This window comes from Amblyomma maculatum, chromosome 11 (genome assembly GCF_055883805.1).
Source record: "Amblyomma maculatum isolate TAMU_Amacu chromosome 11, ASM5588380v1, whole genome shotgun sequence".
In the NCBI taxonomy this organism is placed as follows: Eukaryota; Metazoa; Arthropoda; class Arachnida; order Ixodida; family Ixodidae; genus Amblyomma; species Amblyomma maculatum.
The window spans coordinates 43,683,733-43,706,687 of NC_139354.1; the positions used below are offsets into that span (position 1 = coordinate 43,683,733).

General features: G+C 44.6%; 1 protein-coding gene across 1 annotated transcript in view; it reads left to right on the forward strand.

The window, feature by feature from the left end:
• The window catches only part of LOC146173678 (multidrug resistance-associated protein 1-like), a 98,066-nt gene that overhangs the window by 31,328 nt on the left and 43,783 nt on the right, over nucleotides 1-22,955 (forward strand). The window contains exons 3-15 of the mRNA XM_084585243.1: nucleotides 1,538-1,717; nucleotides 2,933-3,058; nucleotides 4,085-4,222; nucleotides 5,630-5,761; nucleotides 7,258-7,319; nucleotides 10,606-10,734; nucleotides 11,929-12,093; nucleotides 13,610-13,784; nucleotides 14,425-14,523; nucleotides 16,424-16,579; nucleotides 17,698-17,901; nucleotides 19,801-19,947; nucleotides 20,461-20,545. Of these exons, the coding sequence (XP_084441369.1) occupies nucleotides 1,538-1,717; nucleotides 2,933-3,058; nucleotides 4,085-4,222; nucleotides 5,630-5,761; nucleotides 7,258-7,319; nucleotides 10,606-10,734; nucleotides 11,929-12,093; nucleotides 13,610-13,784; nucleotides 14,425-14,523; nucleotides 16,424-16,579; nucleotides 17,698-17,901; nucleotides 19,801-19,947; nucleotides 20,461-20,545 (1,798 nt within the window). The remainder of the gene's footprint in view (nucleotides 1-1,537; nucleotides 1,718-2,932; nucleotides 3,059-4,084; nucleotides 4,223-5,629; nucleotides 5,762-7,257; nucleotides 7,320-10,605; nucleotides 10,735-11,928; nucleotides 12,094-13,609; nucleotides 13,785-14,424; nucleotides 14,524-16,423; nucleotides 16,580-17,697; nucleotides 17,902-19,800; nucleotides 19,948-20,460; nucleotides 20,546-22,955) is intronic.

Sequence of the window (22,955 nt, forward strand, 5' to 3'; positions counted from 1 at the left end):
GTCCAGGGAAAGAACAACGCCTAAATATTTTAAAGTTGATGTCCGTTCAATCACACTCTTATTTATAATATTGTGGATTGCAGGAGTTTTACAATGTGCGGAGAAAGTCACCTGGTTGGTTTTACCGGTGTTTATTTCCACCTGCCAAAACACTGCACCAAGTACTTAACCACTCTAGATCTGTTTGCAAGGCAACAACATCGTTAGGATTAGCTATTTCCCTATATATGATACAATCGTCGGATCGCCGGCAAAAAGATGTATGGAGGAGCTGTCGTTATGTCATTAATATAAATTAAGAACACAAGTGGGCCTAAAACGGATCATTGCGGTGCACATGATTTAACATGTTTAGATTCCGATACGATGTTATTCGCAGATACAGATTATTGCCTGTTAACTAAACATTCTTCTATCTCTGGACATGTTATAGACTCCTTCCATTCGTGCTTTCTTACCTTTTTCTGTCTTTGTTGCCTTCCCCACGTGTAGGTTAGCCTATACCGGGCATCACCTAGTTAACCTATCTGCCTTTCTATTTTATATATCTCTCTATTTCTTTTTCTACACATGAGTCGGCAAATGCGGACTCTGTTTTTACCTTTATATTATTTAATTTTCATTTGCCGCTGACTGCGTGGTATGAGGTAGTCACTTAAGGACCTACACTACGACCCTAATTGACCGTTTGCCATCGGTCGAAGGACAGTGCTCATAATTTGCAACTCAGAGAACAAAGGTCCCGGCTCATCTCTTTTCTTTTGATCGCAGTTGCTTTCGTTTCTTCGGAAGCTTGCACTGCTTAGTAATGTCATGACCCCGTCGACCAATGATGAATTGTGTTGCGACGTTATCACTGTTGTAGAGAGCGATTGTTTGGGGGGGGGGGGGGTGAGTTTGGATTACCCGCGTGGGGCTGTATGGTTGAGACGCCAAGACCCGATCGACCATCCCCGACTGTCTCTACAAAACCCAACCAGCAACTACGACAGAAGAGGTTTCTCTCAGTGGGGACGTTAACGCTATCGCCTTAAGGGTATAGGTGCGTCTTTGTCCAGCGTATGCATGATTAGGTACTGCGACAGCGGGATACCCATGCTGTGTGTGCAAAGGCATCGTTGTTAGGTGCCTTAGAAAGCAAGAACTAAGACCAAATAAAAAGCACTGTAAATGTGTCGCGCGAAGCCTTCTACGTCTCCTCTCTCATCGAGTTTCGCGTTTAGAAGCGGTAGAGGTGACGTGCAGAAAGAAAAGGCCGCATTCTTCAAGTCCTTGGTCGAGGTCAACCGACGTTATCGCGTTCCTATAACCAGCTTCCGCCACTGAAACTTGATATTTCGTCAGTTTATCGGTGTACTTACATGAAATGTATTTCGTATATCTGCAATGGATATGTTTATTGTTGTGGAATTGAATTCTAGTGCCACGTCAAGACAAATAATTTAACTGTGGAGATGGGAAACGCTCAACGCACTTCTCTTCGACCCCTTTTGGAGAAGCCGAAATCGACGTTACTATCTGTCTTGTGTGACTGCAGGACCTGCAGCTAACATGGGAGACCGAGGGCAGCCCGGACCTGCCGATGTGCTTCCAGGACACCGTGATGCTCTGGGTTCCGTGCGGCCTCCTCTGGCTCTGCGCGCCCTTCGAAATCCTTGCCATGCACAGAAGCGAGAAGAAGAGGCGACCCTGGACCCTGCTGACTGTCGCCAAAATGGTGGGTTGCGTTCAAATACGGTATCGCCGCCGCTCCATCCAAAACGCGAGAGCGCAAATCTTTCATGTTCAGCTTTTTAGAGCGCCGCTCTTATGCATGCCCGTTCTGAAGCTGAGCCGCGTTCCTGCTGCAACCGGGCGAAATGCTCACAAGCCATAGAGAATCCCTCGCCGCTTCTTCTTCTTCTTGGCTTTTTGAAACATGGCATATACCCACAATGGGGGCATTGGCCTAGATCATGCTCGTCGCTCTTTTTTTCTCGCCTTCTAGAAATTCTCATTTGTTCGTGAGAAACGACTGTTTTGTACTTGATCAATCCGAAATAAATTTGCCTCAATATGTCCCTAACACGCTTAAATAGCTGCGCTCAAGTTTCGCATTAGGGAGTATCGTAATCGCCCTTAGAATTATTTTTCGATTGATAACAATCGCCGGCAGCGTATGACGACACAGAATCAAGCCGCTTGCATTCGTATAGGAGGCACCGGTAAAGCTAATGCTTAATTGTGGTGTCAGCTCACGTCTCTTGTGCTTGTTCTGCGCTAAATTCTTCTGACGGCACTAAAAGAGTACTGAAAGCGAAGTGGAACCTGAAGTTTTTAATAGAGAATAAAAAATTATGAAAAAGACATGCAAAATAATTGTTTGGGGCATATTTTGTCTTGTCAAATCATAAAAGGACCGTCCTAAAAAAAGAACTGTTGAAGATTTTCTCCTGCTGATTTTCTGCGTATCTCAAATCATTTTTCGCCCATACTGCAAGAGATTGGATCTGCCTGCCAAAGTTTTTCTTCATACTGCCATGAATCTTTCACGTTATCCATAACCGCACTAATTAAGTGATCATTTAGCCCACCCCACATGTAACGCTTTTTGTGGTCATTTGAGGAACTGATAAAAACCGAGCCTTAGTCTTCACGACACCTGAGTAAAAAAGAAAAAAAAAAGTTGTTATTGATGCTTGAACGGAAGCCGGCAAACGATATCTGTGTTGCTATCCGATGGACCGATAGCACACTTGTGCGAATAAGGCCGCACTCGCGACCTCTTCTCTATGGGCGAGACGAAAGGTCTTTTTCATCTCTCTATAGCTAGTGCAATTTCAAGGCGCCCCATGGCCGATGGCTAAACCTTGAATGACTTGCTTATTTGAGTCTGTGAGTAATATAGATGTTTAAAATTGATAAACGATGTTTCGACTCTCCTACCCTACAGGCCTTCTCGATTCTTCTAATGGGGGTGGCGTGCGCCGAGCTCATCCACCGCTTTATCAAGCAAGGAGGCGGCACCAAGGTCTACCCGGTCGACTACGCTGCCCCGGCTATACGCTTAGTCACTTTCGTAAGTACCGATCTTCTCTCGAACGCACGAAGAAAAGACTCGCACACATCTTTGACTCCACATATATTCTTGTCGCTTGAAACAAGAGCTCTTGTAAAAGTGGTGAAATAGTTATAGAGTCAGTGACGCCGTCTCATTCGAAAGGCAGCCTGCCCAAGAAACAGCATCCTTTAAGTGCGCGTTTTTGGTAGTTTAATTGTTCATTCATTGTTTGGACCTGTTTCATGCAAACGACATTTCACCTGGCGTTTACTTTACTGCACACTACGATCTGTACACAGGGCTCAAGAGGATTTTCTTACACTAAAGCTTCTTAGGTGGGTTCGTGCAACTCAGACTTGGAAAACAATTATTCTTGAATTTATGAAAACATTGAGGAATAAATGCTTCAGCGTATATACTGCAAAGTTGCAACGTTCGTCTAAATAACAAAAAAGAAATATTAAAGTGGCCGCTGCGACCATAAAACTGATCCAATCACAGCACATGGCGGCGCAACGTGCAGAGTAATGTCAATTAGTGCCCGACTTCACATCACGTCGCATGAAACTACACACTGCATCACACCGTTTCATACCAACACCACACCGGAACTTACACGACCATGGTACATCTTACGCTAATACGTCACTCGTATTGACTCAAGATGAAAGAAGTCAATACCGTATTGCTCAGTCTATAGTGGAGTGCAGGAAAAGACCACGAAAGCAGCGAGTAACGCTCACGGTCACGTTCCTCCACAGATGCAAATATGCCTGCGTTCATGGGAGTATTTTGCGCGTTGATAATGCCAACCGACGAATTTCCATCTGTGTTACCTTAATAACATATATGTGAATGCAAAGTTGCATCTATTGATCCAGTAATTTACCCAGACACGGGGGGAGTGAGGTGTCTCAATGGCCACAGGAAAGCGCAGGTGCCAATTCTAGGCTGCACTTACAGCTTTGCACTTCATAATCGTGCATCCCTATCTCACTACTTTGTTTGAGCACAATACTCATCCCGTCCTCCTCTTTCATGCAGGCCCTGACCGTGGCCCTCGTGACAGGAGGCCGCAAAGCCGGCTTCTACACGTCGGCGCCGCTCTTCATGTTCTGGCTGCTCATGACCGTTGCCGCAACTCTGCGTTACCGCTCGCTCATGATGAAGGTCTTCGGCGAGGTACGGTCCATTTCCTTCGAGGTTCTTCGCCGCCAGCAGAGGCTGCTTGAAAGGACGGAGTTGCTTAAAGACTACCAGACTAGCTGGACAGCAGCTGCACACTCGAGCATTTTTTTAGCATCGTAGTAAACAGTTTTAGTATCGCATTAGGTTATAGGTGATAACCTTTGCATTCGTCTCCCCCCCCCCCCCCCCGCACTTTTTATAGAAAACTTTGCTCATAATCATTTCTTTTTCAGGAAGTGAGTATGAATAAAGTGTAGCATTTGGCTTCTAAGCGGTCAAATTAGTTAAATTCCTCAAGGTGAAAAAGGAGGTAACTGGTGGCAAGACAATTACTGAGGTGTTAAAGAGCCCATGGAAATCTACTTACTAAAATTATAAAACGCGCACGGGTAATACGCATCCCATCAACCCTCTCTGCAGCGCAAACATTTTAAGCTAGCTTTATTCGCCCCGAACGTATGGACGATCGAAAATGATGCGACTCCTCTCCCCCTTCAACTGAACCCATGCCGGTGCGCAAGAAAGGAGAAAACAGATCGCGACGGCACCCCACCACGCCCCGTCCCACCCGCGTAACATGGGAGCGTCCAATGAGCGGGCGCTCCCAGCAAGCACATATGACGTCAGTGGGAGGTTTTGACCCCGAGATGGGTCGCCCCAATCGGTCGCGAGCGGTCGCCAGGAGAACGCCTCATAATGTATTAGCAAATTATCAGCTCCACGCAGTTTTTCAAATTTGGCTCCAATACTCACACATGCCCCTTCTATAGATCTCCTGCATTACAACCTTACTGCAAGCAGAATTTCAAAGCCTTTCAACAGCACTTAGTGTTCCAGGCGATATCTACACCAGGCGTTAGATATCTTAGAGCCAGAGCACGTTAGCTTCTAGAGTGTAAGCAGGTTGCAGGATATCAGTTAGTGCCTCTTGTTCACGACGAAATATGGCGGATTTGCTTTAAGCATTCTAAGGGTACAGCTATGTGAGAAACACTTCTCATCGCAAACACCGTCGTAATGCCGTAATTGCTCGAATGTATGATGGGTACGTACCTTTCATGTTGGGCAAACGAAAAACAGTAAATATACGAAGTAGCCTGAGGCGGCGTTTACTTTTGCTTCCTTGCATTGGTTTTCAGTAGTTCTTGAAGTCACCTTAACGCACTGTGCGGACACCAGCATGTCTGCCTGGGCGTCATCATAGCAATGAACTTTCGCACCTGACGTAGCCAATTTTCCTCCGAAACAGCGCCGAGCATGATCAATAAACTGGCTTTATTGAATGCAGCTAATGGAAGTCAGTGGCCTTTCATCGCGACTCCTTCCCCCGTTCGTGTCCTAGCCAGCCGTCTAATTTTCCGCGTTAATTTTATTTCTGTGTGCATCTGTGCAACGTTGCAGCAAGACAACGCGCACCCGATGCTGGACCTCGAGTTTGAGTTCACGGTGACCGTCATCTACTTTCCCGTCATGGCTTGCCAACTCGTTGTCAGCTGCTTCGCCGACACGTCTTCCAGGAGGAAGCTCAAATCGGTGAGTGGCGGGTTGGTAATTATCTCTCCTTCGGAGAGCAATTCTCCAAAGGAACCTAAGAACGCAGCAAGTGGCCCTCAGGGAAGACCCTCCAAGGAATGGTGTCTGCCTAGAGTCATGACGTCATTGGTTGGAGCGCTTGCTTAGGGATGTAAATTCACTTCAGCTGTGTCCGAACAAAGCGCAACTTTTAGCGTAAATAAGTAATGCCAACACTGCCGTGTTTATTGAGCGTTGTGACCGTGCATGGTCCGCGCTTGCGCGCACTATTGTTCGCCTGTGGGCATGGTAATGATATGTGCTGTTGGTGCAAGGGCTCTAAGTAAGCCTGTTTCCATGAACCTATTTGTGTGAGCCTGCTTTGCTTTGTGGAGACCCTGCAACTGCCAAATTGGCCTTGTCAAGGAACATCAAGAAAAATACAAAGAGATGTAGTCCTGTGGGAAATAGCAGGAAGTGCTTTTGTTCAACTGTTCACCCTTCCCGTCGGGAGGCGCTTTTGTCAAGTGAGGAATGCCTATTGTCCAAAGGAGACGATCGGAATGACACGTCCGCTGACTTACAGGAGAAGAAAGGAGCATGACGAATACGGCCATTAGAGGATTTCCCGGGAATGCAGAAAAGAGCTGCAATTGCCGGAAAGGGACAATGCTGGGAGCAGTATTCGTGGCGCGCACTTACACTTGGGTTTCTGAGAAGGAAATCCACTTGCCGGAACCACCATATCGGATCTTTGCAGAAGAATAGAAATGTACCTCCTCGCCGTTCCCAAGCTCTACCCGCCAACAAGTGACCACGCCCGACGAAACAATACCGGACCAGTCAGTGCATCAGACCATCAGTGCAGTGATGTGTTCGATTGGATGCCGATATCTGAGGGGCGTGCCCTGGAACTGGTTGGTCAGCATCTTCAGAGAGGGGCTGGACATAGGGGGTTTTAAGTAAGTTGCAGAGCACGAAATGAGGCTCTGAGCCCTGGGTAAACGGCTCATCCAGACGCTTCTCGCTAGGAACTCTTAACGCTTGCCATTTTGCTGATATACCCTTTTTTCATGTAAATAAGTTGTCTCAAAGTGCCATTAAACCTGCTTGTATATATTTTACCAACTTTGAAGATTCAATCCTTCATGAACCCGGAGTCTCTGCACGCTACCAAGTGAAGGCCGGGTCGACTTAGTCCCAGCGTCACATGAGCAAGGAGGAGTATTCAGGGCTTTTGAGTGGTAAAAGGTGGTGGTGGTGGTGAAAAACGTTTAATGATTAAAAAGGGGTGGAGGTATGCATGAGCCGGTTCTTTGAAGATCCGGCCCTTACAAATACTTGGTTGAGTCCCTAGTAAGGGACCCCAGTATCGCCGGCCGCTGCCCGGGCGCACTCAACCAAGGCCTTTTGGGCCTGCAGGAGGCGAACTCTATGGAGAAGTGGGAACAAAGTTTAGTTAATAGTATTGAACGACCGGCTACTGATATACGCTTTTATTTTGTTTTGCCTCGCAGAAAGAATGCCCAGAACAGAGAGCGTCATTTCTATCGGCGATTATCTTCTGGTGGTTCAACGGGTAAGTCACAACGGCTCGCTCTTCCTCGTAAGGAAACATTTCGCGAGAAGAACCACATGAGCTAGAATTACCAGTATTTTCTCGAGTAATAAAATTAACCAAGATGTACTTACTGTACATCTCTATCGTTTAGAAATAAACAAATCCTGGAAGCAATGTGCAGCTGTAAAATGCCATGCGCGAAGAAGCCGCGTTTGCCACTAGACGTTTACGGTTTCGTCTTTAACGGTATTTAGATTATCGCCGCTATATATTGTTTATTACTTTATTATATTTATTTATTTACCTGTGACATATTGCGGACCAAACGTGGTCAAAGCAGGCGAGGCACATTGCAAAACAAAGTGCAAAACCTAAGGCCGTAAACAGCAGTGGTTCTGACAAAACGCACACTACAAACGATCAAAGCACTTAAGCAAAATAAATGGGATATTATCACGCATCAAAAATTACGCAGTCAGCAACATACCCCTTTAGGGACAGCGTGAACCGATGATCCAATGGCTCATAGGCAACAAACAGTGGGGAATCATGCACGAGCGCATTCCAGTACGAGATCGTATTAGTAAAAAAGGAACATTTAGAGACATCTGTAAGAGCAAAAATAGATTAAAAATTTTTCATGCTTGCGATGAGATTTTCTTGATGACTGTCAGTTAATGTGTTCTTGCGGATAAATGCTTAGTTTTGAAATATTTAAGCGAGTTATAAATGTCAATCGAGGATATTTTCTGTGCTTAGTCATTCAACGCAGCAGATAAAAAGTGACGTCATGGTCGTCATCGATGACGTCAATAATGACGTCATCGTCAATTTACTCCGCATCGCTCCGCCGCGACTTGTTAATTACATATCTTTAAATGACTGCACGAAACATCTTGATCACCTTAATCTACAAGTTTTATGCCAGACAAGTTTCATACAAGTTTCGTGTGATGTTCTAATGCCTGCATCACAGGAAATTCTCAAAGTGTTTCAGCTTCCCTTTAAGCGAGTATCAAAGTGCATGTACACCAAAAAGAATCCGAAAGGAAAATTGCAGGTGGGAGCTATTAACGTGCATCTAAATTTAATGATTCTGCTATTTTGAAGGAAAGCTGCGCCAGAATTCTATGCTTACATAAAATGGACTCCATAGACGAGCTCAGAATTTCAAGGGCTTTCTGTTGAGCGATAGGCTGACGCGGTAAAAAACAGTCCCGGGGTAATAACGAATACATGGGGCGAAATTATGTGGACCAGACTTTCGGAAAACGAATGTTGTGAAATAAATTCTTCATTCATACGCAGGCACTGTAGATGAACTTCCTTTATGTGACTTCCTGTAGAGGTGAGCCAGCATGGCATATGACGTCCAAGTGCGGACGAGGCGGTGTTTAACTTGGGTGAAGCGGTCTAGACTAGATGCTGCTAATTGTCTTGCAACGGTCGTTTCTGTGTTTTTGCTTTGGAAAACGTTTTCGCTGTGACTAGAGCTTCAGTGAACATGGTGCCACGCTGAATATTTTTGTTATCGATTGTTAAAACAGGTTTTTTTTTAGTTCGATGATATCTTCTTAAAATTGTCAGCGTTAGTAGGCCTGAGAATTCCGCTCGTAAGACTGAGTTGCTAATATTGAACAGCTAGCTCTTTAACTGCCGCAGTTGAGCTCCCGATTTACTGTGAGTTTGTACCATTGTCGGCATTTAGATTTCTTTTTAAATTCCGTCCACGTCACTACCATGACTACAACTCGAGGAATTTTTTAACTGCACGCCGGTGAAATCGAAACTATGCGATCGGAAGGAGGCCTACGCACGTCTGAGCTGATCTCATAGACCGGCTGTGCTATCAGGGACTCTCTGTCCACCCGCCGCTATAACCTGAGCGCTTTAAAAAAAGCACGTGATGCTCTAGCTCTTAGGCATGGCTACAAAACGTTATCCGGCCGCGTGGTTTCTGTTTCGTACAAGTGCTGCCCGAAAATTTCTTGCGCTGGATTAGCGCCGATGATCCCGTTTTGGATGATCTAACAAGTGAATTGGATATTATGTATGGAGGGCCAGAGTTATGTGATGTTAGGAAGATAGTGAGAGACCGGAAAGCGCGGCGTGACATGGTCTATAGGGTCACGAAGAGTCGGACACGACTGAACGACTGAACTGAACTGATGGTGGGCCAGAAAGCTTTAATTCAGGAGCCAAGTGCGATAAATGAAAGTGAACTACTCTATATTACATAGGCAACCAGCTAGTTTATATGTCTTATCTATAACCACCATTTACAATGTTTTGGGGAAAAGTACGCTCTTCCAACCCAAGAATGCTATCCCTAAAAATGGCTAAATGTCGTGTCGAATACTGTGTATGCAGCTACTGTTGTGACCATTCTCGGGTGTGAGGAGAGAGCGCAGTGAGTTTATTTGAAATGTTATCCGGGGCTACATAGCCGACCGTGTAACGGCTAAAGATGCTACAAAACGTAATCAGCAGGTCACACAGGCACCACAAATATATAATTGATTTGTCACAAATGCTAGTCGTCTTTTCAAGGGTGATAAGGCTTCTTTGAAAGCCCTGGTGTTAGCTTGTTACATACTTGATGGTTCTTGACGGGTAGGCAGATATCCTTAAGTTTAATGCGTCATAAAATTTGTGGCAGATTAAGCTGAATCATATAATAAGCATTCTCTCTCTCTCTTTGAATTTTAGGAAGAAAACGACTGTACTGCTTATGTTTGCTGAAGCGAAGGGCACTTTTCCCGACTATATGTATTAATTGCATTGTCATTCTCATCGCAACTATCATCATCATCACCATCCCTATGGCTATCATCGTCATCACAATCAACTAAACGAACTGTCACTGCATTCGCTACTATCATCCTTATTAGCATCACTAACTGCATCATGACTGGGATCGCTTGGCTACTGGTACAGATGGAGCATTGCAGTCTGCGTCTTACACAAGCCCGATGTAGCGTAGTGGTTTGTACACTCGGCTGGAGATCCGAGGGATAGTGGTTCGATTCCTGGCGGAGACAGATCTTATTGCCAGTACGGTGGACAGATTCTGCGCACAGAGTCCGATGACGCCCTTCATGATAAAAAAAAAGGCTATCGCCTTAAGCTTTATATTTATCTAAATAAATGAGTTCAGTTGTGGGGTCACTTGGGTTTAGCAGTGCACGAAGGCCTTCCAACCCCTACGACTAAAATATTCGGCAAAGTTTTCTTATCTCGCGTGTGTTCGGTTTATTCGGTCGCTTTACTGACGAAATTTTTTCCCCATTTCCTTCAATTGCAGGATGGTAGGTCGTGGATACCGGGAGCCGCTGAAAATGACCGACATGTGGGATCTCGACAAAGTCAATGCCACCAAGCATGTCGCACTCGAGTTCGACCGCTTTTACCGCAGCAAGAAGCAGGTGAAAAAGTAAGAACTTTTCTCCGGATGCTCCAAACCAGCGAACCATGGACAGGACTGCGACCGGGCAGGCACAGAGATAAGAAAGAGCAACGGCGAGGAGTTAGACAACAGGCGCTATTTAAAGGCACTGCAGCTTAAGTTTAGAGCATAACAATGCAATACAGCCGCTGGTGACACGTGAGAAATGATTTACCGCTATGAATGACACTTCACCAAAACCTCTCATTAAAAAAGGACGAGGCCGTTTGATTTTGCAGTATACTGATCCATTATGACGTAAAATGTTTTGTTTTGTGAGGTTTAATGTCCCAAAGCGACTCAGGCTATGAGAGACGCCGTAGTGGAGGTCTCCGGAAATTTAGACCACCTGGGGTTCTTTAACGTATCCTGACATACAGGATATGGGACCCTTGCTTTTTTCCTGCATCAAAAAGCAGCCACTGTCGCCTGGAATCGAACCCGCATCCTTGTGTACAGCAGTCGACTTCCCTAGCTACCAAGTATGAATCGCAAGAACCTTTTCGCGAAAACCCTACAGGCAGTAGAACACATGCGCATGAATAAGATGTGACGTAATTTCCCTCTTTTTTCCTATTACGGGAGGCCACGCTGGCGAAGCAGAGTTAAGAAAAAATAAAGAAAAGAATATAGAGACGTAGATAAAAGTCATTGCCTGGAATACGAACATTCTAACTTGAGCAGCTCCTTCGCAGCTGAGAACACGATAAAAGAGGCATCGATCAAAGCGTGTGTACTGTACTTCCCGCGAGTTTTTCTTTTCTTTCACGAACAGACATTGTGAAAGGGCGTGTGTGTCCTCGTGATCGGAACAGCGTAGTAGACGACGCTCTGTCTTCGTGCGCGTGCGTGAACTCTAGTAGTGTTGCACGCTTATCACCGCTATAAGGCGCTGATTAGCAGTTTGGCCGACACTCGTACTATATTCTTAAAAACCAGGAGGGCTGTAGGTCCTTGTACAGATGCTTGTACTGCTGCTGTTGCTGGTTTAATGCTGAGGCTAAGTGTATGGCATTATTTGTGTGTTTTGAGCTGGTTCCGGGCGACAGAGCGTGATTGCCGTGTGGAAAGACATCCATGATACTTTTTCACACTTCTCTTTGTGCCCGTTCGTTTTAGAGCTGAGTCATTCTCCTGTGCTAACGCTTTTCTTTATTGGTGCACGCGTGGCCACATGTGCAGGACTCCGCCGGGCAGAAGCGACGTTGAAGAAATCGGCCCCACATACTCACCTCAGATGGGCGCCATGACTCCGCTCTTCAGAACTTTCTTGCCGGAACTCATATTGGTGGGATTCTTCAAACTCGCCGCGTCCCTGCTCACCTTCGCCAACCCACTAGTGCTAGAGTAAGTTACCGCTTGACAGTTCTCACACTCTCCATTTGATCGCGCAGGGAAACAAGGTGTTCTCACGAAAAATGGATCTTGTGCAGCATATTTCCAGACCTTAATTGTTTTCACTATCTGGGCTCAGTTCAGCCAGTTGGCCTGTATCTTAACTAAATTTTTTAGCTATTTTTTGTTGTATCAGTATTGTATGTAACGAGTTACAAAAATGATCGAGAGTTTGCGTCTGTGCCTCTGTTAATCTTGTAGTTTGCTGTGGCATTACTCTATAATGCTCCGTACACCCAGTCGGAAAAAAACTACAGAAAATTTTCTGATTTACGACAGAATTTCTGTGCGGTTTTTGACGGGAACCTTTTGTGACAACAAAACATTCTGTAGTAACATCAAAAATTTCTGTAGTTACAACAGAAAAGTGCTACAGAAATAGACAACAGAAATATACTACGAAAAATCTACAAAACTACAGAAAACTACTACAGAACTACAGAAAATCTAAAGGTTACGACAGAACTACAGAATATTTTGTCGTATTTTTGACACAGTTCTGTAGTTTTTTCAACTGGGCAGTGTGTATTGCACTCAGCAGCTCTGATTCTGGCCCATCGCATAAGATGAAGAGTACAAGTAAATTATTCAACTTTCTGAAGGTTTCGCACATACCGGAAAGGCAAAAGTAAGGTCGTAAATTGGCCAAACACAGCACAACACGCAGACTGGTCGACTCGACATCAACAGCCAGATGCGATTCCGTTATGCCACAGCACCGACAAAGAATGCTGCATCTAGCTGGACTTTATTTTAAATCACAAGATCTTGTCCTGGTCTGTGACGGCGCTCCATTCGTCAGCATTAACAATTCACACGCCACTTATTATTCCGTACATTATATGACTATATTACGCATGTTAGCTCGAAAGTAATCTCTTTCGGAATATTCTAACATAGCGGCCAGCTTCTTGCAAAAAAAGGAAGGACACCTTTGCGGTATGCTCATTCGGCCATCATTTTTTATTCCGAGAAGTTATCACGTTTTGCGGCAAATCATTATACATGAACTCCTCGAAGGAGCCGTTCATACTCTGGCAACAGTTTCTATAGAGGTATATAGTTTTAACATCTTGTCCCACATCACTGTGCTTTAAATTCTATGTTGTTCTAAGCAGCATAAATTATGAGACAATATACTGCACTAACCAACGCTACTTTAAAGAAGATAGCTGCTTTACGCCATGAACACTCTTGGGCAGTAGGCGACATGCAGTGGCAGTCAGGTCATACAGTACTACCAGAGTGGCCAATGACATAACATGAAACAGGAGGACCTTATTAGTGCAAATTTAATGTTAATGTTTTTGTGCGCTTTGCTTCCACATTCTTTCTATAAGTGTAGCTCGAGTTTGGTGCGAGTATAGGGAAATCACCACGAACTTCAAATGCTATACAGTGATATTTGATTGCGTAGTGACTCAACATTTAGTTCGACCGAGCCTTGCCCGCTTGTTTCCTCGCGCAGTTTGCTGATAACGTTCATCGACTCGGACCAACCAGCCTGGCGTGGTGGCGTGTTTGCGGCGGCCATGTTCTTCGCATCCATGGGCGAGTCCCTCTGCTTCAGCCAGTACGAGTACCGCGTATTCCTCATCTCCATGCGCATGCGGTCGGCAATGATCAACGCCATCTATCGAAAGGTACCTCCGTTACTGTTTTCCTTCAAGAAGCGTTTTAACATCGCGGAACGCACTCGGACTACTTTTTAGGAGCTAGTTAACAGATCCCGCTGAAAACGGGCACGTAGCTGTGAGAATCACCGGCAGATCACGCCGTTTACCGTTTACCGTTTACCGGCAGATCTTACGTTTACTGTAATTCTATAGAGCTTTCTGTCGGTTTGCCACTATGCGTCTCCATTGTTTCAGACAAGAACATTCCGTGACAAGCATTTAGTTAAAAAAATACGTGGCAGAATACATTTATATGTTAGATTGACAACCAACGGTATGCTAAAGCGCGACATAATTTGGAGTTAATTCGCCGCCGATTGCAGGAAGTTGACTAAATCATTGAAAGGCTGTCCTTATAATTCGTATTCTTATGCAGTTTTTGGGGAAGGTCACTACGGTAAAGGACAGGACTGCGTCATGAAATGAACATGCGGAAAATGACTTCACGAAGTGTAACGATATTAGTGACCAACCTAGGAGCCGGTTCTGGGCAGCTGTCGGTATAAGATTTTGGCAGGATTTAACTTTTGAGGTTGCGCAGCCAGCGGACACTGGTAGAGATTTCTGCTCACAAGTGAGGGTATCACAAAGCATGCCCTCAACGCAGGCGCTGACCCTGTCGAGCTCATCAAAGGGCCGCTTCACCACCGGGGAGATAGTGAACCTGATGGCCGTCGACACTCAGCGCATCATGGAGTTCGTCCAGGTCAGCTCGTGACATTGTCGCGCGCCGAAACGCCTTAAAACTTCTAAGGGGGGCCTTTTCCACCAGGATAAAGAAAACTGATTATATGATGAATATCACCTGACGAGGGGGGGGGGGGGGGGCTATTCAAAAAGCCATCCATTTCCAGGACAATTCGGTTTTTTTCTTCTCGATAGTCGATAACGATCGGGAAACTTTCTTAATCACCAGTGGGTAGACTCTAAAGCTACTTCCTGATTAGAGCATGCTACAACGACTACTAATCTTACAGAACCCTTTTTATCTAATTTATCGTCATAAAATCCTGGGTACATTCGGATTTAAAGATTTCGACCAAGCTTTTAGAGAGCGATGTCTAGATTACAGCGATGAAAAGTAGTCAATATTATTCGATCATTTCGGCTGTTCCAGCATAACTTGATGTCCAGTATTTTGAACACTGCAAATGTAATTTCTCTGTAGTGGCGATAGAATAACACACAGATAATTTAATGAAGAAGGGATATAAAAGTAAAAAACTCATTTATTTGCGTGTTCGGAAGTATCACGCAATAAAAACAGCAGGCTTCCACTTGGTTACCCCAATGTTTTACAACTCCTGAGGTTAATCCTTGCAGGCTTTTTCAAAGCCCTGGAGGTGCTTTGTGACGTAAATTGTGGCCCCGCGTTTGTTTTCAAAAAGACGTCGTCTTTCATCGGACTCTTTCTGTTTCCACTGAACCCATTCGTAGCGTCAGTGGTTCACTGGGTATCACCATTGGTATTATTTGCGGTGGGGCAGCTGGTCAGTAAATATTACACTAAGGCTGGTAGAACCCACTCGGTTTGTCTGGCGCTATCATGTCCCTTGCTCAAACGTACCAGATGTATAGAAAAGCTAGGGTTGATATTGTGGCATGATCTGTGCGGCGACATCATATTGATGATTTCCCAGCCGTTATTCTTTTTTTCTACCTTTTACCATAATTCCCTGACGCCCGAAGTCCGTTTACTGAGAAAAATGTTTCACACATAAAAGAAAATGGCTACAACATGCAAAGAAACTCAAAATAAATATAGTAAAGACGCACAGCGCTGCCCTCATTCTACTGGCATTCGTAATGATACATTGAAAACGACCGCGTAGAGTGCAGTGTGCAATATGTTGGACAAGCAAAATCAAGTTGGCCGTATAAAAAAGGAAGCGCGCCGCATTTACATTTGCGTTTCCGCGCGTTCTATGCAACATTATATTTCTATTGAATTGAAAACATGATGCAGAAATACGTTCTAAGGACAATAAACAGACAGTTTTTTCTGATGGTCGGTTTAGAAAGTCTGACCACTTCAAACTACCTTTACAAACCTCCCCTGGCGGCCTCACAAGTAATGCAGTTTTGATACAACTCTATAGGTAGCTCTAGTAAGGATCCAAAATAATTAATAATTGGTTGTCAAGAAATAAAAAAGCAAACAATGGTGCTGGTGTAAAGATGGAGTTTTCTGTTCAGTATACTGGGCAAAACCCCTATGGCCTGAAATCAGGAGGCTATACAACTTTGCCAAGGCGACAAACACACATCTTGCGACCTTGAAGTTCCTCTTGCGAAGAGCTGCAGTTGCTTAAACGCAGTAAAAAAAAAAAAAAAGCCCGCAAGCAGGTTGTTGGTGAGCGTGACATTCGGTCGCCTTGTCCCAACCCGGTTATATCAATTAAATACCAACTTTGCCGAAGCTATCCTTGTGATTGGAACTTGTCGCTAGGGATGGCAAGATTATGAATATGCCCTTCACCTGATACTCACTTAGCGGACTGTTTTAATGTTATTCACTCTTACTTGTCGAGTTTGCTTGGTTTGACAGTGGTTTTGTATTCAAACCGGAAGTTGACCCGGCCGCATCCTTTTGCTTCCGCTGGCAGATGTTCAACTTCCTTTGGTCCACACCAATCCAGGTGGCTTTGGCCACCTATCTCCTCTGGCAGCAGCTGGGAGTTGCTACATTGGGTGGCCTCTTTATTATGGTTAGCCTGCTGCCAATCAACGCCTTCGTCACGTCTTACCTGCGGAAGTACCAGGTGACGTCACTCTTCATGCTCATCGGTCCTGTCGCCAGGCAGGGCATTTGAAACGTCAATTTGTCCGTCCTGTATTTTTGCAATCGTCAAATTTCCACGTATCATAGTTGCTTTCTTTAGTCGCTAGTTTTTCTGCTTTGAGCCAACCATGCGTGTAACCATAAATTTACAGAGTTGGATGCTGAGCTTCATTCTTGTAAAATGATGTAAAGAAAATTTCTCTTTATACTGGGGCTAACTGTGGGGTCCCATTCACAGGCGAGCTGACACGAAATATTCCCCTGTAGCAGTTTTTTCGGCGGATATCTGCATGAGTCTGCGAACGAAAAGTACCTACTATAAAATAGTGTCGGTACCTCGACCAAAGCAGTTGCTTGAAAGGTTGCGAATATTTTCGACTCACATAGAAAACCAGAATCAATATATTCATACGAAGGACAAAATATTTAGTTTGTGATTGCGGTGTGTGAAGCAACTTCCATTGATATTCATGGTTTCTAGCCGCTCACAATTTCTCTTTGTCGTTGACAGTTGTGAATATTATTTGTTTTTAGCGATTTAGGCCCGTAAGCAGTAAGAATCGAAATATTCGACGAAAGAAGCAAATACTGACATCAACACGACCAAAAGTGTTAAATATGCTGGCACGTGCATCAGGACAATGCAGGTCCCAGTATCCGAATATTGTTCTTATTGCATTTAACGTTCTGCTTTCGTGCTGCGTTGAATTTTTTTTTTTTTTGCAGTGACCCATTTTAATCTGAACCTGTAATCTCCTGCAGTGCTTTATCTACCTGATTTCTATATATCACTAATAATTCCGTCCGCCTATTGACATCGCTGTCTTGAATTTGTGTCGAGTGCAGAGGAGGTAAAGAAAGCGGAAAAACAAACACCAGCGATATGTGTGGCACTCATTTACACCGGGCATCATTTGTGTTCTTGTTTGTTCCCGTCTTATGTGCGAGGTAAGCCGATTCCACAATGAGCTAACTAAACCAGAGTAATTAATATACTGCAGATATATTAAGAAGCAAAGCACAGCCTTACAACACCTAAAACCAAAACAACCTAAGGTCTGCAAGAACATTAAACTTATATTTATGCTCTTTGTGCAGTTCTCGATCATGGATCAGAAGGACAAGCGGGTAAAGCTTCTGAATGAAATGCTGGCCGGCATCAAGGTTCTCAAACTGTACGCATGGGAGACAGCCTTCCAGAAGCGTGTACACGGCCTCCGCAGTCTAGAAATGAGGTTCCTCAGGAAACAGGCGTACCTCAATTCGGCCGTCGTCTTCACCTTCGCATGTGCTCCTTTCTTGGTAAGTACGGAGTGGCCTAATTTCGTATACGGAACCATTGTTCTCAAATGCGCCTTCACAGAGCATGCGCTACACCTCTATGACACGTAGAGTTTCTAACATGGCACAAGTCGTTCAAATGTTCTCTACTTAAACCAACAATATATAGTCATCGAAGCGTTAGAAATACCCAGTTCCCCGTATATGTGACAAGGGAGGTCCCCCTGACAGCTTCGCTTTGGGACCTCCTTCTGTACCAAATAAATCATACTAATTTGTGTAATACATTTCTGAAAATAAAAAAACCTGAAACCTGAAGGATGTGCTTTGAAGTGAGCATTGGAGCGAGCATACACGGTGGCATGAAATAGGGGGAGGTGTCGGCACTAGTAATGTTATTGCGTCAGTTCCGGTCGTCCCACAAGGAAGAAGACGGCAAAGTTTTAATACACTCCCTAGTGACCAGTAACCTTTGCCATTTAAATAAGGAGCTTTTTATCGGCGTTTTAGATATCTTTAACTTGCATATATGTACCCGATGAAGGCGGGTGTTCTACGCTTCCATGTGCAGGTAGCCATTTCTGCTTTCAAGTATTTACAGTACTTACCTTTCGCACTCGTCTGTGACTGTAAATGTCATATAGCTGACACTGTGTCCAGAGAAAATATATAAAAAGACATATCACCACATTCAGTGCCTGGACTATACCAGTCACCTGCGATTGGACTCGGCCCTCACTGGTCTCCCTTTGGAGGTAGTGGCCTACAAATGTGATGTCCTCGTTTCTACTCCTCCTCTTGCATGAACAAGCGCTCTTGCCTGTTACAACTAATTAGGAAATATGAGGGATGAGAGATGAGAGATGCATTTTAATAAATACAGATGTTTGCCTGGTAGTGAACCTGGTGTGCTACTCGGGATGAGGGTGAAAAAGAAGTAAAAAAATAATTAAACAAATCAATTTTCATACATACCGCTCTTTCTCTCCCTGCCACACACGCATACACACGCACACACACACATACGCACGCGCGCGCGCACACACACACACACGCGCGCGCGCGCTCGTACGCACGCACAAAAGCGCCCAAGTGTCAAAAGGTGCATACCAACTCTGTGTTCTTGAAGTTGGTAAGTTTTTGTGCCTCATCGCGCCAGGAACCCAGGACATGCTCAAGGCACAGGAGATCCTGAATTAGTTCATAGGGTTTTGTGGTACGTGTTAAACGTTTGACAACAAGACTTCAAGGCCTTCACGCACATGGTGTATCGAGCACAAAGGGCTGCTAGGTACACCGATTTTATAGAGATAATGTTTTGAATATGATACCTCCCAGCGAATTCGGTGCACGCAGCTACGGTGATACCTAACCAATCTTTGTGACATTCGAGAGCCACAAGTAGGGTTATTTCGAATCATAGGTTCTTATTGACGCTCCGGGTCGAACTACAGAGAGTGCTGCGGCCTCCACGATTCAGGAGCGGCACGTTTGGTTGCAATTGTTTTCGTGTACTTGGAGTGGGAATCCGCACTGACGCATCGCCATGCCTCGCTTTTGCTGCATCATCAGCGCGGTCATTGTCAGCGATGCCGCAGCGACCGGATATCCGCTGTAGCAAAACGCGGGGACCCATTTCGGAGGCAATAGGTTCGAAGCCTTTTTAAGTAGACGAAGAATTGTTCCTGATTCTGCTAATTAAGGTTGGTAATTAGATTTGCTAGCAACTAATTAAAAGTACTCCACTTAACTCTGTATCCTGACTCATGTCAACCGATCAGGCTTACATGAATTTCCTTTAAGACTGATAGTGAGGGAGAAATTACAGAAGATTCCCCCATATTCATTCGGTCACGGATTTAAGAGAGTCAGTACGCGATGGCGTACCGATAACACATGATGCACCTATTTTGTCGACAGGTGTCTCTGGTAAGCTTTGGCGTCTACGTGCTCATCGACAGCCAGAACGTCCTGGATGCCAACAAGGCGTTCGTGTCGCTGACGCTGTTCCAAACCGTGAGGGTGCCTTTGGGACTACTTCCGCTCATCATCTCCAACATGGCCATGGTGAGTACGCGGTTAGAGCAGTTATTCACCATGGTGTACATAAGATATGAAGTATGCTTTCACTGAATCAATCAACAAATCCATCATCGAGTACCGTAGTGAATTGCAATGTATAATCAATCAAATAATTATCAGTGAAAGAATAAATCAGTCAATCAATCAGCCACCTGGCCGGCTAAGGAAAATGATTTAATTAAGAAATAACTTAATCAAATAAATAATGAATCAAAAGAACATACTGCATCACGCATTTCTGAAATGACAGGAAACATATTTGCACCAGTGTGCTTTGTGGCTTGTAGACGTCTCACAAGGAACCTGTAAGTCAATCTATCAAACTTTTTTGTACAGCCAAGGACTTTTTATAAACACAAACGCAAAGGTCCAACCTGGAAGATAAGTTTACAACTCGTCTAGATGCTTCTGGCGAATGTATATTTGTAAGGTAAGCCTCAATTATCTCCCCCAAAGAGTGCTTTTAAATAATTGTGTCAACTACGTCCTTGTACGCAGTTCTTGGTGTCCCTTCGCCGGATCAACGAATACCTACGCTCTGACGACCTGGATCCAACGGCGGTGGAGAGCGACCCCAATCAAGGTTTTACAATTTACATTGCTGTTACTTTAACTCCTTCGAATACTTATTTGAGCGCAAAACAAACAAAAAAGGTTCATATTGCATAGAATGGGAACCAGCGCATACCGACGTAGGACTAAAGAAAAGAAGGCACAAACCACAACGCGACACGCAACGCGTATTCGATGGTTCCCTTTCTACGCAACATGAACCCACTAGCCTAGCAGTTTGCACTCCTGAACTACAAAAAAGGTAGCCGGAGGCTGCACATGCAGACCTGAGAGGTGTGTGTTGTAAAAAAGTGTAAACTCAGTCTATGTGAACAGCGGACGGAGAGTTTCTTATTGATGCACTCCGAATACAGCGGCTCATGACGTCGAGTACGGGGCAAAGTAACTTAGGCGAGTTGGTATCACGGCAGTCATGTCTATACGCCCCGTGCGCCGACTATTAAGACTCCGATGAAAGCCGTCTAGAGGTCGTTCTCGAAAGCCCCGTCTCACTTGCCGCAGCAACACTCAGCAACTACAGCCGACGTGCTCAGAGGCGATCTTCTTTCTAGCTTACTGAATAGTTTGCGCGTGGACACAAAAGCAAGTGAGAAAACTGTTCAATATGCATTTCAACCAACTCCCCCAACTTTCCGCTCTCCCAAGTGTTTTTTTCTATCTCTTGCGGATTTTGGCAACAGTTGCCTGAAGCATAAAATTAAGGTACACCTCTGTGTAGAGACGAAGACATTGATGACGCTGAAGCCATCTGGGAGGAACTAATACATACACATCCCAGGTGGCTTCCCTGAACCAGTGCTAAATGGACAGCTGCAATGTTTGTTGATCGCAGCTTCATTGTGGACATGCTTAAATGCCTGATCAGTTTATTCAACAGAGCAGTTCGCCGTTCTGTTATTTTCGTTTTTTTTTTCTCGCCAATACATCGTACCGGCATCACCGTCTTATATATCCCTTCATCGGCAGAATGTAACGACGTAATGTCGTTAAGATTATCGTGTCTTCGCACATCTGTTCATATGGCAGATACCTACAATGGTATCGTGTCGCAGAAAATTAGATGTCGTTTGCCGTGAGAGAAAAATCTCGATAAAACATTAAAATTAAGGAACAGGTGGAAATTTTCAAACTCCCGTTAAATTTCTGAAGGCATTCCGTTCAACCAAAAGAAAATAATTAAACGGGAATGAAAACTGTTAACTTTGATTAGGGGTAGAAATAAAGCCTAGGGATTTCAGATTGCTAGAGAGATATGTTGCCCATAGACCGCGAAGGATCGATGGGTAAAACTGAATAAAGGCAGACCTCCTAACTGCGTGATGTGGATGCAGCCCGACAATACAGTCAAAACTCTGCTTTTAAAGGTGTAGCCTAATTAAGAGCCCCATATTAAAGCACTGATAAGAGATTAGCCCGAACATGGATGAGACGTGATGATGACACGTTTCATAGCTTGTACAGTCGTAAATGAGTGAAGCGCTATAAACAGAGTGCTTACAAGTTATGATAAATTCTATGTTTTGTAAACCTTAAGCGCTTCGATACATCTCGAAAACGTATAGACACGATCTTTAACGACCACCGGGTTTAGGCCAATAATTTCGTGTTCCATGCGCATGAAACACTACGTTTCATTCGTTAAATCCTATACCTGTCCTGTGCATTCAAGAGCGATGAAATCATTCGAACAATTAAGCGCCACAAAAATATGGAACACTGAACTGAAGAAGCGAACTATAACGCAGCAAACGACATTTTGTTCCCTGCACCTAAAAGCGAATGATAGCGAACGTTAGACAATTCATGACGGTGCGCAGATATCATTTCCAATAGTTTCATGCGGAAATATATAACAGGAATAACAAGCGACTTGGTAATTGCGAATGAGTTCAAACAATGCTCTGTCGCTCGTCTTGCCTGTCGATCGGCAACGAGTAAATAGAATATCCAGCGCGTCTTTTGTTTTTTGTTTTTGTTTATGCTAGCGTTTGAACATTTACGCCCCCAAAAAGTATTGTTGGAGGTGCTCCGAAGTTTGTGTCACAGCGAATTCTAGAATGCAAACGAATTGGGAAAACGAATTCATGACGTTACGTCTACGTAGGAACACACGCGAGCAGACGACGCGCGCGGCGCCTCTCTCGGAAGTACTTATCAACTCCGTCGCCGGGGGCGTGAGCGTTGCTTTGCACGCCGCCCATAGCGCAAAAGTCGGGGGGCCAAACAAGACGAAATACAGCGCCAACACCAAACACTGACAACTCTTGTTGCCGTCAGCTATGTTTTACCTGAGTGAAGTGCCCGCTGATAGTTTGAACTGCAACTTATTCGAAACTGTTATATAATAAGTTTACCTTCATGAACTTACATTATTAGTACAATGATGCCCATGTCATGATGAATGATTTTGTTTTCATTTC